At 42.8% G+C, this 16,382-nt stretch overlaps 1 protein-coding gene across 5 annotated transcripts in view; it reads right to left on the bottom strand.

The window, feature by feature from the left end:
• Positions 1–16,382, bottom strand: part of LOC144599632 (ephrin type-A receptor 3-like) — a 319,324-nt gene that overhangs the window by 25,786 nt on the left and 277,156 nt on the right. For 4 of the 5 annotated variants that reach the window (XM_078410760.1, XM_078410761.1, XM_078410759.1 and 1 more), the window contains 2 exons: positions 15,662–15,802; positions 14,286–14,471 (listed from right to left, as the gene is read on the bottom strand). In XM_078410760.1, coding sequence (XP_078266886.1) covers positions 14,286–14,471; positions 15,662–15,802 — 327 coding nt within the window. The remainder of the gene's footprint in view (positions 1–14,285; positions 14,472–15,661; positions 15,803–16,382) is intronic. The other variant, XM_078410762.1, reaches the window with a different exon arrangement.

Consider the following 16,382-nt stretch of genomic DNA (forward strand, 5'->3'; position numbering starts at 1 on the left):
TTTTCCATAGCTCCTTTAAACTTTGCCATATTGTTGTTTCCTCGATGTTCTCTCACTAGTAAATGCTACATGTTACCCAGGTCATTTTCCAGAACCATGTCTGGCAAGTCCACCTTCTTGTGTAGGAAGGAACTGCAGATGCTGGTTTAAACCGAAGGTAGACATAAAAAGTGGAGTAACTCAGGCAGCATCTCTGGAGAGAAGGAATGGGTGATCTTTCGGGTCGAGATCCTTCTTTAGACTACCTTCTTCACTGGATTAAAAATGCACCATTTAACTTAAATATAACTCTTTAAAAAGTTTTAAATTTGTGCCAGAAGTAAATAATTCTAACTTTTACGGGTATAATTATAGGTAATTAATAGGAGCTTCCTCAAAGTCCCAATAAACCATCATGGTTTGTAGAAACTTCCAACTTTGATAAATTTGATCCAGCTTTGGATAGTCTTGTGGGCACAGCGAGCAATTGCCAAGATATTATTAAACCTATCAAAGGATTTGGAACACATCTACAATCATTTGTAATTCCTTTGTACATTTTATGACGTTTTAGTCAATTTAGCTGAGATACATTTCAAAGATTCCTGGCTGGTAAATGATGTTGGTGGGCAAGTGAGGACAACGGGAACTCTTGTTCGCTTGTGGACTGAAGTTTCAGCAACAACACGGTGGTGGCATGGTGGCGGCACGGTGGCGCAGCGGTAGAGTTGCTGCCTTACAGCGAATGCAGCACTGGAGACTCGGGTTCGATCCTGACTACGGGCGCCGTCTGGACGGAGTTTGTACGTTCTCCCCGCGACCTGCGTGGGTTTTCTCCGAGATCTTCGGTTTCCTCCCACACTCCAAAGACGTACAGGTATGTTGGTTAATTGGCTGGGCAAATGCAAAAATTGTCCCTAGTGGGTGCAGGATTGTGTTAGTGTGCAGGGAACCCTGGGCGGCGCGGACCCGGTGGGCCGAAGGGCCTGTTTCTGCGCTGTATATCTAAATCTAAACACGGGAGTTACAACAATATAATGTCTGGCACCTCTCGGTCACAAGTATGGTAAACGGTAATTATTGGAAAGACTTTTAGCAGCACGCCCTTTGTGTTTTGCAATAAAACCATTCATTTAAATGCTCTGATTTCAAAAGACGTTTTTCTTTTCATTCCTTACTGGGACATAGACATGTCAACCAATATCAAAAACGGAAATGCAGGATGGGGCACCATCCTTAACACAATGGAGTGTCGATCTGGATGATGAGCAAGAACACAACATTTTTGTACTCAATGTTATTGCTGGCCCAAAGCTGATGCCTACAACCGACCCCAGGAAACAAGTGCAGAAAGAAGCACAAAACGGGCACAAGCAATCTGCACGCTAATGTGTCGTTCAAACATTCTATACATTTGCACAATTATATCGGATCCTGTCCATTCTAAACAGACGCATACAACATAGAAAGCAAGTGATGTTTCTTGCCTGTGAATAATTACTTAATAAAGGGCTACAAATCTTCTCAGAGGTAAGGATTACAGAATACTGATGCTGGATGAGGCACATTAATTCCAAATGATAGAATCCAGGGTTAATAAAAAACAAAAAATCAACAAATCAGGTGCCGTCTGTGGAAGGAGAGATAGTGAATGTTATGGGCAGAAAGCAGGAGAATGGGGTTGAGAGGGAAAAATAGAGCAGCCATGAGTGAATGGCAGAGTGCACTCGATGGGCCAAATGGCCTATTCCTGCTCCTATGACATGGACTTGTGAATGTTTCAGTTCGAAGAACTTTTACCAAGAAATGGGATTGTTCTCCTTGGAGTATGGATTTTAAAAAATCGAATGATTTTTAAATCACAAAAGGTTTTAATAGAATTAATAGAGAGTTACTGTTTCCAATGGCAGAAGAGCCAGTAGGTTAAGCCACACTTGGAATCCATGGACACTTAAGCTGATATAAACGGAGGAGATATTTTTCCTTCGATCACAAGATGTCGAAATATGGAATGTGCTGCTGGAGAGCATCAGCTTCAATGACATTCAAAAGGAGGTCTGGGTAAACAGTTGAAGAAAATTATGTAAGGCTGGGATGAAAAGACAGAGTAAAGCCAGCTGCACAACCCTTACAAGGAGCCAGTAGAGCAACAATGGCCTGAATGGTCTATTGTTTTATGGCAATCCAATTTAATGGAGCTTGTTTTCAACTTCCATATCTATCTAAATGGCTGCTAGCGTTGTGTTTTGAGATATTGGCCATGCTTTAAAATGTTGTGCCTTGCAAGAAAAAAAATAACATGACTCTTTTAAAGTAGCAGAGCAAACTAGCATCTTTTCATTGGGGACACCAGGAACTGCAGATATCATATCATATCATATCATATATATATACAGCCGGAAACAGGCCTTTTCGGCCCACCAAGTCCGTGCCGCCCAGCGATCCCCGTACATTAACACTATCCTACACCCACTAGGGACAATTTTTACATTTACCCAGCCAATTAACCTACATACCTGTACGTCTTTGGAGTGTGGGAGGAAACCGAAGATCTCGGAGAAAACCCACGCAGGTCACGGGGAGAACGTACAAACTCCTTACAGTGCAGCACCCGTAGTCAGGATCGAACCTGAGTCTCCGGCGCTGCATTCGCTGTAAAGCAGCAACTCTACCGCTGCGCTACCGTGCTGCCCAATGCAGGAATCTTGAGCAAAACTTGTAACTTGTGCAGCAGATGAGCATGTTGGCGTTCTGTTCCACCTTGAAAGATGCCAAATCACAAAGTGTTGGAGTAACTCAGTGAGCCAGGCAGTATCAGTGGAGGGAATGGATAGGTAACGTATAAGATTATCGAAACATATAAGATTATTAAGGGGTTGGACACGTTAGAGGCAGGAAACATGTTCCCAATGTTGGGGGAGTCCAGAACAAGGGGCCACAGTTTAAGAATAAGGGGTAGGCCATTTAGAACTGAGATGAGGAAAAACTTTTTCAGTCAGAGAGTTGTGAATCTGTGGAATTCTCTGCCTCAGAAGGCAGTGGAGGCCAATTCTCTGAATGCATTCAAGAGAGAGCTGCATAGAGCTCTTAAGGATAGCGGAGTCAGGAGGTATGGGGAGAAAGCAGGAACGGGGTACTGATTGAGAATGATCAGCCATGATCACATTGAATGGCGGTGCTGGCTCGAAGGGCCGAATGGCCTCCTCCTGCACCTATTGTCTATTGTCTATTGTAACATTTCAGAGCAGATCCCATCTTCAGACTGACTGTTCTGAATAAGGGTCCCAACCCAAAAATGTTACCTATCCATTCCCTCCACAGATGCTGCCTGACTCACTGAGTTACTCCAGCACTTTGTGTTTTGGCATCTTTTCAAGATGGAACAGAACGCCAACATGCTCAACTGCTCTACAGGTTGTGTCTTAAAGTGGGGCAGTGCCTCTGAAGACCGATTAGTAGGATAGTTTGTAGCAAGCATTTGCATATCTGGTTTATAAATTGCTTTCTGTTAAATTTAGCAGAGCATGAGGTCTAAGGGATTGCCAGCACTGAGCATCCTTTCCTTTCCATGCAGCATTGTTGAGAATGCAAAGAAAGTCAAGTCACGTTTGTGGACTGAAATATCTTGGGTTGGGGAAGGTAGGGAAATGTAGGAGTGATTGTCCCTGATCAAGGTGTCGAGGGGCAAGAGCTGGTTCCAGGGATGGGATGGTGTTAGGATTGGTATTCGGGGTGGACGGTGGACTTGATAGAGTGGCTGGGGGTAGGCTTGGTATATGTTGGGATGGGGGGAAATCAACTTAGTTGACAATGGGTGGGATAAGTAATTATGGGCATGAGATTGATAATTGGTCGGTGGCCTTGGAAGTAGTTGGGGATGTGACATCAAGGGTCATGCTGGCATATCATGCTGGTGGGGTGGGAATTGATGGAGGGGGATGGAAATGCTGGTGGTTGTCAATGGGATCCCAATGGAGAGCGGGTTCAGTCTTTCACATGCGGGTGCTCAGCCTAACTCGGGTTAAGATCCATCAAACGGACCCCACCTCTAAGTCCTGCAGGGACAGGGGCGGTGGAAGCCTGCTGTTGCCGGAGTATCTCCCAGTAAATTCCCGCGTGCAAGCTGCATAAAATTGAATGCCTTTGTGCAAGATAGACCCCTTTGGGTCTCTGATGCACAGAGGAAACTCCAATTTCAAGGCCATAAATATGCTTTATGGGCTACCGGCAGTCTGAGTATTGAGATGACTTGGGATTTATTTTAAAGAGCAGGCTAAACATAATTCTGAGAGAATAAACTGGGACTTCTTGAACACAATTATGTAGATACATTGAACTCCGACCCTGGTGGCAAATTAAATTGATTACTGCTTACATTAACCACGAGACAAAGCTGGAGGAGAATGACAAGCGACCCTGCGCGAAGGGCTTTTCAAGTGACTTCTGAAGAATGGGAAGGTCATTAAATGCCGGTTCTATTAACACAATTGATCTGGATTGTCAAAATTGTCTCGCCTGTTACTCGGTGTGGAATTAATCACGTAATTGGCTAATTTCCTGTTCAAAATACATAGGATTAGGTGTTACATTTTAAAAAATCAGTTATTGTTGAACTAAACTGACTTTAGTTTAGTTTAGCGATGCAGCAAGGAAACAGGCCCTTCGGCCCTCTGAGTCCAGGCCAACCATCATCGCCCTTACGCTATTTCTATATTGTTCCACTTTCACATTCTGCACGCGAGGGGGAATTTCCAGAAGCCAATTAATCTCTAAACTGGTATATCTTTGGAATGTGGGAGGAAACTGGAGAACCCGGAGAAGACCCATGTGGTCATTGGGAGAAAGTATAAACTCCATGTTCTGCGTTATTCCATTTTCTCATCCACTCCCTACACACAAGGGGCAGTCTTACAGAGGCCAATTAAACTGCAAACCTGCGTGTCCTTGGGATGTGGGAGGAAACCGAAGCACTCAGAGAAAACCTGTGCAGTCAGAGGGAGAATGTGCAAACTGCATGCAGACTGCACCAGAGGTCAGAATTGATCTAGGGTCTGTGGCAATGTGAGACGGCAGCTCAATCAGCTGCAGGACTGTGCCATCCTACTTCGGAAACTCTGAGGAGCACAGATAATGTATTGTATTAGGCCGGGTTAATGTATAAATGTCAGCATATCATTGCCGGTCATGGATCCTGCTGAGGGAGGAAACATTTTTCACTGTCAGTGACTCAAAAGAAAATCAGACATGTTACAGAGCAAGCTTCTGAGTCACCACTGATAGTGATCAATTTCAGCCTCTTGTTCTGAACAAAGAAAATCACGTTGACTAACATTTATTTTGTGAGTGAGTGCATTGTCTTTGCAGGTGGCTTTGGTGGCACCAAATCAAGAACATGAAAAGTAAATAGTGCGCAATATGTAGCAGCGGGATGATATTTGGACGAAATACACCTTGGAGCAAAACTTACAGATGCTCTGTCTAGGTTCATACATCAGCCATATTAGGGTGGCACCGTGGCACAATGGTAGACTTGCTGCCTTACAGCGCCAGAGACTCGGGTTCGACCCTGACTACAGGTGCTGTCCGTATGTATATTCTCCCTGTGACCATGGTGACTGCAGGTGCTGTCCGTTTGTACATTCTCCCTGTGACCATGTGGGTTTTTTCTGGGTGCTCCGGTTTCCTCCCAAACTCCAAAGACGTCCAGATTTGCAGGTTAATTGGCTTTGGTAAAGGTTGTCCCTAGTGTGTAGGATAGTGCTAGTATATGCGGTGATTGATGCTGGTTGACGCGGACTCGGTGGGCCTATTTCCATGCTGTATCTCTGAACTTAACACGTGCTACATATTTGCAGCAATCTTTTTTTTTTTTAAATTTAGGATGAAAATGATATGAATTGGACAAAAAGAACAATTCTCTGGCTTTGTAGGAAAGAACTGCAGATGCTGGTTTAAATCGAAGGTAGACATAAAATGTTGGGGTAACTAAGCGGGACAGGCAGCATCTCTGGAGAGAAGGAACGGGTGACGTTTTGGGTTGAGACCCTTCTTCAGACTTCTCTCTGGCTTCTCAAAGCCAATTCTCTGGCTTTGGTCTTTTGCGTCTTTGAAAATAATCCCTAAAGTCTGCATTACAAGACATAATCCGACTGAAAGTAAGCATTATAAGTCTCTGTAATCTTTTGTAATGATGGATTTCCTATGATTCTGTGAACTTTGCTGCTACCTAACAATACTGAGTCATCTGAATGGACTGGAGCCTAGGACGCCACTGAAATATCACATAATGATCAGCAATTGTGTCGATTTGGCATTTTCGCAACTGTTCCTAATAATCTCGTGCTTCCTTGCTTCAAGAGTTCAGCAAGTATCACAGTGGATCATTGCGATCATTAGTGGGCAAAATTAGAGCACATGGTATTGGGGGTAGGGTACTGACATGGATAGAAAATTGGTTGACAGACAGAAAGCAAAGAGTGGGGATAAATGGGTCCCTTTCGGAATGGCAGGTAGTGACCAGTGGGGTACCGCAAGGTTCGGTGCTGGGACCCCAGCTATTTACGATATACATTAACGACTTAGATGAAGGGATTAAAAGTACCATTAGCAAATTTGCAGATGATACTAAGCTGGGGGGTAGTGTGAATTGTGAGGAAGATGCAATAAGGCTGCAGGGTGACTTGGACAGGTTGTGTGAGTGGGCGGATACATGGCAGATGCAGTTTAATGTAGATAAGTGTGAGGTTATTCACTTTGGAAGTAAGAATAGAAAGGCAGATTATTATCTGAATGGTGTCAAGTTAGGAAGAGGGGATGTTCAACGAGATCTGGGTGTCCTAGTGCATCAGTCACTGAAAGGAAGCATGCAGGTACAGCAGGCAATGAAGAAAGCAAATGGAATGTTGGCCTTCGTAACAAGAGGAGTTGAGTATAGGAGCAAAGAGGTCCTTCTACAGTTGTACCGGGCCCTGGTGAGACTGCACCTGGAGTACTGTGTGCAGTTTTGGTCTCCAAATTTGAGGAAGGATATTCTTGCTATTGAGGGCGTGCAGCGTAGGTTCACTAGGTTGATTCCCGGAATGGCGGGACTGTCGTATGTTGAAAGGCTGGAGCAATTAGGCTTGTATACACTGAAATTTAGAAGGATGAGAGGGGATCTTATTGAAACATATAAGATAATTAGGGGATTGGACACATTAGAGGCAGGAAACATGTTCCCAATGTTGGGGGAGTCCAGAACAAGGGGCCACAGTTTAAGAATAAGGGGTAGGCCATTTAGAATGGAGATGAGGAAGAACTTTTTCAGTCAGAGAGTGGTGAAGGTGTGGAATTCTCTGCCTCAGAAGGCAGTGGAGGCCAGTTCATTGGATGCTTTCAAGAGAGAGCTGGATAGAGCTCTTAAGGATAGCGGAGTGAGGGGGTATGGGGAGAAGGCAGGAACGGGGTACTGATTGAGAGTGATCAGCCATGATCGCATTGAATGGCGGTGCTGGCTCGAAGGGCTGAATGGCCTACTCCTGCACCTATTGTCTATTGTCTATTGTCTAGTGATGGTATGAGATCAGGCCACTAATGATTTTGATTCTGGAGTTTATCTCCTTCGAAATATGTCAGATGCCCATGCAGAAGGGACTGCGGCTAGGTTCCTCCTTGCTATGTTCCTCCTTACAGTTTTGCAAAAGACAATGATCGGTGAAAACTTCCTGCATCATTAAAACCACAGCATATAAGAAGCACACAGCGAACCCATGCCCCTCGACTGGGATACTTGATTATAAAAAGAAAACTGTATTTCTTTGAGGTTGAGGCTGAGGTGAGTGTGGGTTCTGGGCAGAGGTGTGTAAAATTATGAGTGGTGTAAATCGGAGAGAATGTAGGCAATTTTCATTATAGCAGAGAGGTCTAATACTACAGACATTAATTTAAGGTAAGGAGTTTATTTGTTTATAATGGTTGCATAGTCAACATTTCCCTAGATCTGATAAGCTGTGTGATCATAGCTATTCCAGAGAACTAATTCTTCCCATACACTGATTAATAATTCCAGGGTTCATTGGTGCTCTTTTTAAACAAGTCCCTCCTCAGGTCATCCCTGCTGAATAAATAATTAATCTGTGCTCTTCATAGGTGTTGACTAAGAATCCACCAACATATATTGGTCTGCAACAAGTATCAGATCAAGTATGACCATAATCTGAGGTCCTGCAATCCTTAAAAAAACTGGTTGTATTAATAAGCCTGTTTGACAATTTTAATTGTTTCCCATTACCGCCTTGCATTAACTTCATAAGTTCAAGCTGAAATGCATTGGCCTCACCTCGAGCATCTCCAATCCTGAGGAATATCCTCAGAAAATTCCTACAATTCAGATGATATTTAACCATCTTTTTTTTAGTACAGGTGTTAGAGGTTACGGGGAGAAGGCAGGAGAATGGGGTTAGGAGGGAGAGATAGATCAGCCATGATTAAATGGCAGAGTAGACTTGATGGGCCAAATAGCCTCATTCTACTCCTATTCCTTATGACCTTATGATCTTTTAAAACCAAAACCATGAGTTGAAGTGAGTGATATATTTAGTTCTATATTATTAGCATTGGGAAGCTTAGGATCAAATAACAGGACCACAGAGATGAACAAATTTGTTAAATCAAGCAGTTGCAAAAATATTAGACAGATTCTTAAGAAAGAATAATCACAAGGGCCCAGTTTTGTCCCTATCTTGCTATATTATCTGTAATGACCGTAGGGATGATATTAAAAGTAAGGTTGTTGACCAAGCTCCAACCCAGGATACTTCCGAGGGCCATTGAGACCAGTAGCCTCTTAAATATAAACTGTCTTCTAATGTCATCCTTTCTCCTCATTTATAGATGTTCAATCCTTATAATAAGCATGCATTTGATGGGGTGGGGATTCAGCTTTCTTGTCTTGCGTGTGAGAGTAAAATTAACTTTGTTGAGTGGTTCCTTGCTAAAAGAGCTTCCATTCCTTCACTTCCACTAAAAGCCCGACAGAAATGATAACGGGACACTTTTTTCTAACGAGGATAGATCGGCAAAAGCATTCTCCTGGCCAGGCAGTAAGTAAATCTATTGCAGATTTCCAATAAGCTTTTATTCTCTGACAAACAAAAAATAAATCACACTAGCTTTATAGACATTTACATAAAAAACATGTATTAAAGCGCCTAGTAAACCATTCAGCCCCTTGTTCCAGCTCCAAGATGCAATAAAATCATAGGTGATGTTTTTTTTCAGCACCATTTTTCAGTATTATTCTCTCGATTCCTAAAACAATTCCATTGATAGTCAAAACTGGACTTTTTCTTGCGCTAAATGTTATTCCCTTTATCGTGTATCTATACACTGTGGACGGCTCGACTGTAATCATATATAGTCTTTCCGCTGACTGGTTAGCACGTAACATAAAGCTTTTCACTGTACCTCGGTACACGTGACAATAAACTATTAATCGTGACTGACCTATCTTTCCCTCTCAACTGCATTCTCCTGCTTTCTCCCCATAACCTGTAACGCCCGTACCAATCAACAATCTATCTATCTCTGCCTTAAAAATATCCATTGACGGTCTCCACAGCCTTCTGGGGCATTGAATTCCACCGATTCAGCGTCCTCTGACAAAATAAATTCCTCCTCATCTTTCTAAAAGTGAGTCCTTTTATTCTGAGGCTGTGGCCTTTAGTCCTAAACTCTCCCACTAGTGGAAACATCCACTCCACAACCACTCGATCCAGGCCTTTCACTATTCGGTAAGCAATGTCACTACTTCACCCACTTTGCCTTTGAGGGAAAGGTGTTTTGAGTGGTGATTATATGTTGCTGGTAGCTTGATTTGGTAGTGGATTCAAAGAAGCGGTGATCATTCACCACCTCCCCTGCCTCCCTCTACTCCGTGTCACAATCTCTTTGAGGTTAGCTATTTCTATTCCAAGAGTGATCCAAAACTGATCACAATAATTAATTTGTTTATCTTCTAACTTGCCATTTTAAGCTAAGAAAATGTCCTTTTATTGACTGTGCCAAATCATTGTCATTAATCTGGGCTTTGACCAAAGCCATCCTCTCTGCCTTCAATTCTCTATGTGACTTGGCCACCCAACCAAGAGATCTGTTGGACTTGACCACCCTTTGTGAAGCAGTGGAGACACAAATAAGAAACTTTGGAAATAAAGACGAAGTGGAATAGCTTAAATTCATCATTATCCAACCAAAGAAAGTGAGGGTTTGTGTTTCTGAGTAGCGGTTTGGAATTGCTTCTATGTATTAACCCGCCTATTGCAGTTACAGATGCTTTCTCTGAACCAGCGAGCACAGCCTCAGATGAAAAGGACGTACCTTTAGAATGGGGTGGAGGAGGAATATCTTTAGCTGGAGGGTGGTGAATCAGTGGAATTCACTGCCACAGACGGCTGTGGAGGCAAAGACATTGGGTATTTTTAAAGCGGAGAGCGCTAGGTTCTTGATTAGTATAGGGCCTGTCCCGCTTAGGCAATTTTTTTGGCGACTGCCGGCGACTGTCAAAGTCGTAGCAGATCGCCAAAATTTTCTTTTACCTGACGACAATGACCACGACAATGCCGAGTCAGGTCGAGATTACACCGTCTTCGGAAACATCATGAAATTCCCACGCTGTCAATGCTTCTCCGGCGTCCTAGTTTTCGCTGAAATCACTGACAATTTGGTAAGTACTTGAGAGTTTTGAACTATAACATCTTGTATGGGTACTTAAAAACCAAGGTTCACTGTAACAAGGCATAAACTGGATTTACTTCCAGTTTAATAATAGCAGTATTAAAAAAATAAATTTAAAAGTGGTTAAGTGGATTTCTTTGAAAATGTACAGGAGATGCATATCTGGTTTCTGGGTTGCATATCTGGGTTGGGAGCCCACTTTAAATGTAATGGCTGATGGCCATAAACATCACGAAAATTCCCACGCTTACCTGACCGTCAAACTGTCGCCTCCAATCTACCTGTCAAATGTCCTGACGGTAAATAAGTTGGTTAAACACAAGCATTTTATAGTATTTTGAAATGACTTTACTTATTTTAATATTATGTGCTTCTAAATGCATCTATGAGAACCTATCAAACCTGGGGACAGCATGCGACAGCGCCCGCAATAAGCAACGATACCTGCCGACAAGCCAGCTGTCCCCGAGAAATTTCCAACCGGATGATTTCTCAGCGACACTTTTTGGAAGACTCCTCACCATCATGCCCGTGACACCCCAGCGAACTGTCGGCGACAGCCTAGTCGCCGGCAGTCGCCTTAAAATCGCCTAAGTGGGACATGCCCTTAAGGGTGTCAAGGGTTACAGGGAGAAGGTAGGGGAATGGGATTGAGGGGGAAAATATATCAGCCATGATATGTTGGAGTAGACTCGATGGGCCAAATTGCCTCAATTGCTCCAATGTCTTATGGACTTATAGTCTTTTAATTCTAACTCCATTGTCTATCGAGGAAACCTGATGGTAAAGAATTGATATTTTGAAGCCTTGGTTGTTTTGGGTTGTTGGGGAGATATTTAGCTGACACATGGTTTTTATAAAGAAGGCTGTGGAGGCTAAGTCAGTGGATATGTTTAAGGCAGAGATAGATAGATTTTTTATTAATACAGGTGAGGTTATGGGGAAAAGGCAGGAGAATGGGGTTAGGAGGGAGAGATAGATCAGACTTGATGGCGGCGTCGACTTGATGGGCCGAACAGCCTAATTCTACTCCTATCCTTTATGATCTTGTAAGCCAAGGTTTATGGATGGTGTGTGGGACAGATGACGGACCTACAATGTGCTCTGTGTTAATGGGTGGCAACATCCTGCAAATTAATCAGAACCTTTTCTATGCATTTCCTTTCCGAAAATGTACTTTTTACACCTTTCATTTATAAAAGGATGAGTGAGGCCATGAATAAAACAAATTTCAAATGTTTCTCGTGGGGATAACATAGCCCTGTCACATTTGCAGATTCAAAACTGCTTATTATTGAAAAGACAATCTAATTTTATTGCCTGAACACGTTAAACCTCTGTGACATATGTGTAATCTTTTTGTATGATGTATGCCTCTTCTTTATCTGCTTACATATGCTTCTTAATTTAGGTCTGCAATTGAATATTCATGATAATGTGACAAAGTTCAATCCATTTAATTAGCTGTGTTTGTCTGAATTGTTAATATTAATCAGAATTACATATTCAGAAGCAGAGTCTGATGATTGTTTTGATCTGAGTGCCAAAAGGCTTCTGAGACAGGCCACTGTAACTTATGCAGTTCATTAATCAGTACATGGAAAATAAATATTCTGCATTGCCCAAACCAACCAACCCAAAAACATAAGATTGAAATGCAATATTAATCAGCAGTGAAGCATATTGAATGAACTATTGTGATTTGTGCCACTGGGGCCTTGCCGTTAATGGGAGGATGTGCAAGGAACTATACTTCAAACATGTCCTAAAAGAGCTGAAACTCTCAACTGTTCAAAGTAGACTCTCCATGCGTCAATTATTCTGTACAATTTAAAAACTCAATTTGCATGGATCTGGCTGCTGTTTTGATGGCTATTTTCAGCTATAGTTGTCTGCATTACCACTAAATCGTCATCCCTGGCCACCCTGAATAGACGCAATTATTGAAAAGTGATGAATGAATAAATCCAAATAGGTTGCAAAAAGGTAGCAGTTTGTTGCAAGACGTTTCAGCAAGTGGATCAAGGTTTCTTCTTGCTGATCTTTGCAGCTATGGATTGAAACTTCACTGGGGCTGGTAATGTGCGTAAGATGGAGAAAGGCAGTAGACAAACTGCCCAGTCGTAGACTACTAGGTGTACATTGCTGTGTAGCGTTCTTGTTTAAGCCAAAAGTTTTTTGGTTCACGTTCCACTCCAGAGAACTGATCACAACCCCCTTGGCTGACACCACAGTGTAGCACTGAAGGAAGAGTGAGGTGCTGGAGATCCAGTCTTTTTGATGAGATGGTCAATTGACAACCCATCTGAATTATCAGGTGAATGTAAAAGGTCCCATGGCCCATTTCCAAGATGACCAGAGGAGTTAACCCTGCAGACTGGGCAATATTAATCCTTCAGTTAATGAGTCGAAACATAGATTCTCGCATTATTGTCACATTGTGTGGAACCATGCTGCACACAAATTGGCTGCCACATTTCCTACAAGAAACATGTGCAAAATTGCAATAATATTTTATCAAATGCAGAGCATCTCGGGGTGGTCTGATAGGGACAAAACAGGTGCTATAAAATTGCAGGTCTCTCATTTATGATACTGGTTATCTAAAACTATTGGCAACATCAGAACTCTAAGATTACCATGAAGATAGACACGAAATGCTGGAGTAACTTAGCGGGACAGGCAGCAACTCTGGAGAGAAGGAATGGTGAAGTTTCAGGTCGAGACTTTTCTTCAGACTACCACCACTGACTTTGTTGGTTAATAAATTAAACTGGCTATAATTACCAACTACAATCTTTGCCCCTTGGCTACAGGCATGCATCTGTGGACATCAGGTAAAGATAAAATTAGGACTTGGTTACTCCCCCTCAATAATTGAATAAGCCCTGCTGATTCTCGCCAGTTAATCTTGTGCAGAAAGCGGTCACTTGGTATTAAGGCGCTTTGTGCAAATGGAACTGGATCAGGGCAGTCACAATAAAAGGTGGAAGAGGCTGGAGGGGCTAAATAGTTTTCTCCATTCAGTTTGTTCAAGGCAAATCACAATTCCTTGAAAGCACTTGTATTTCTATTCTCCTCCTGTGTAGTTTGTAAAATCATATTTAATGTTGGAAAACTCCACGATAATCTTGACATGTTGGCAGCTCTACGAGCACTGGAGGGAAACATATCAGCAGAAAAATCCAGGAGAACAAAGCCAAGTTGACGCACACCAGATGGAGCACTCTGAATACAGCTGCTTCCATGGGGCTGCTGAAATGCAGTCTATTGAGCAGGTGGTTCCTGATTCTTTTAGGTAATCCCAAAAGGCATCATAATCCTTCTTTAAGTGAATGCTATAGAGTACAGGGCGCCCATATTCAACTAAATTACTTTAAGTCGGGGGGTCTCGCTAAAGTAATTATAATGCCGACTAGTCTCAATTGAAAAGAGGTTGTTTCACAATGCAAATCCAGTCACTCCTACAGCGAAGCCCTACTTCAGGTCTTTTTTTAAAGAATCAGAACATCCTACCATAAATCGTGGGCACAATGGTTGAAAAGCAAACGCCACAATGTTCAGTGGGATCTGGTTCTGTTAGGAATACCTACATTTTGTGACCACTCCTTCGAGGCGGATTATGTTGGGGTTGTCAAACTGTCCCATGATGCTGGCTTCGCTCAGGAAGTCCCTGCGCTGCTTCTCCGAATAACCAGCTTTCAAGCTTTTGATGGCGACATAGATTTCTCTCTTCCCAGGTAACTTCAGGCAGCCACTGCAAACCTCCCCGAATTCACCTGGTGATGCAGAAAAAGAGAGTTCTTAATCCAATAAAACAGACCACATCAACTGGTAAGATCAGAGGATTTGGGGGGGGGGGGGGAATCATAATCTGTTTGATTATACATCAGCTATTTCATTTTACTTATGGGAATAGAACTTAATAGGCCACAGAGCCAATCAGTGCATTCATGCTAAGGTCAGATTTAGTTAATGTCTGACTTGGCAGCCTTTTAAAAGTAGATCTCGGGGGGGAAGAAATCATGAGCTCAGACTTTACCTGACTATATCCCTCTCAATCCCGCTCATAAAACATTTGTACACAATGCTCAACTTTTACCAAGCAGCAGAAATTGTACCACAGCTGTGGAAACACAAGCTCCTCCAAGCTGAATTGTTCAGACCCACAGAGACCAAGCCACATTTAGAAATTAATTTTCTCCGTTGAAGGCATCTGAAATAAGCCAGGGCACCAGCTGGTCCACTTAAATTGGTTCCTGCAGTGCTGGGAAGATGTGCCAAGGCTCCTGTCCCTGATGTCTGTCCAGCCTGCTTTGAAGTGTACATGTCAATGGATGCCAAGTGAAGTTAGGATCATCCTGATTTTGTCCCGATTGTTCAAGTAGCCATCCTGGATTAGTTCTCCAGGATGAAATGAAAAACAGGAGTATAATTTTACTGAGAACATGAGAACACACACATGCCAAGCAAAGCATGAGGGGGGGGGGTGCATACCTAAGTAGTAGAGGGCAGTCAGGCCTACCATCTGCCTCAATGGAGACACTCGGACTATCTTTAATCGGATTTTACTGGACTTCGCCTTGCACTAAATGGTATTCCCTTCATCCTGTACATTGTGGATGGCAGTGGACTGCGATTGTAATCATGTATACTCTTTCCAATAACTGGATAACACACAGCACAATAGCTTTTCACTGTACCTCAGTGCACGTGACATTAAACTAAGTTATACTAAATTAGACCAAAGTGGTCCAAGCTTGGCAATGGTCAAGGTTTTGTATCAAGCAAGGCAGCTGGGTGGTCCAGATTTGGCACTGAGCAGGAGTAGAGTTGTCCAGGTTAGGACTGAGGAATGGTTAAAAGTTGAATGTCGACATCCTACATTACTGAACTAAACAACCATTAAAAAGAATAGCCAAATTTTCCGTGCCAAATTCTCTCTTTCCGACAATGTGTAATTACTTACCACCCCCTATAACTCTTTCAATCCGAATGCAGGATGCATCGATTTCCTTTGCAAAGTCTCGGACGGCTTGATTGGGATCCTCGTAGGTATGTGGATGAATGTAGGTTCTATTCCCAGGCATCCTAACTATGGAAGCACAGGCTGAAGCCATTATTAACGTATTTCACATATGACAATACTTCAATTCACAAGATTATCAACAAATAAACCATGCCCATGCAAAAAAAGTCTTATCGCATCAGGAATTTAGATTTTAGATTTTTTAGATTTAGATTTAGAGATACAGCGCAGAAACAGGCCCTTCGGCCCACCGGGTCCGCGCCGCCCAGCGATCCCCGCACCTTAACACTATCCTACACCCACTAGGGACAATTTCTTTTACATTTGCCCAGCCAATTAACCTACAAACCTGTACGTCTTTGGAATCATCGGCTGAACTTCTTAATCAGGCCAAAAGCCAGCCTGACCTATATGTGACTCCAGGCCTAATGTGGTTAACTCTTAACTGTTTCCTATGTGATGCTCTCAGTTCAAAGTAATAAATGCTGGACTCAAAATGAAGGAAGAAAAAAACCCCCACAATGATTTAAACGCATTCAGCATCCTAACTGGCAGTGAAAGTTTGCTGGTCGTGTTTCACTGATGATTTCCTAGCTCCATCCTGCCAATGGATATCTCGTGGAAAAGCTTTCTCCATGTCAAGTCCAAGGGTACTTGCAAA

This window comes from Rhinoraja longicauda, chromosome 13, assembly GCF_053455715.1.
Source record: "Rhinoraja longicauda isolate Sanriku21f chromosome 13, sRhiLon1.1, whole genome shotgun sequence".
Taxonomy (NCBI): Eukaryota; Metazoa; Chordata; class Chondrichthyes; order Rajiformes; family Arhynchobatidae; genus Rhinoraja; species Rhinoraja longicauda.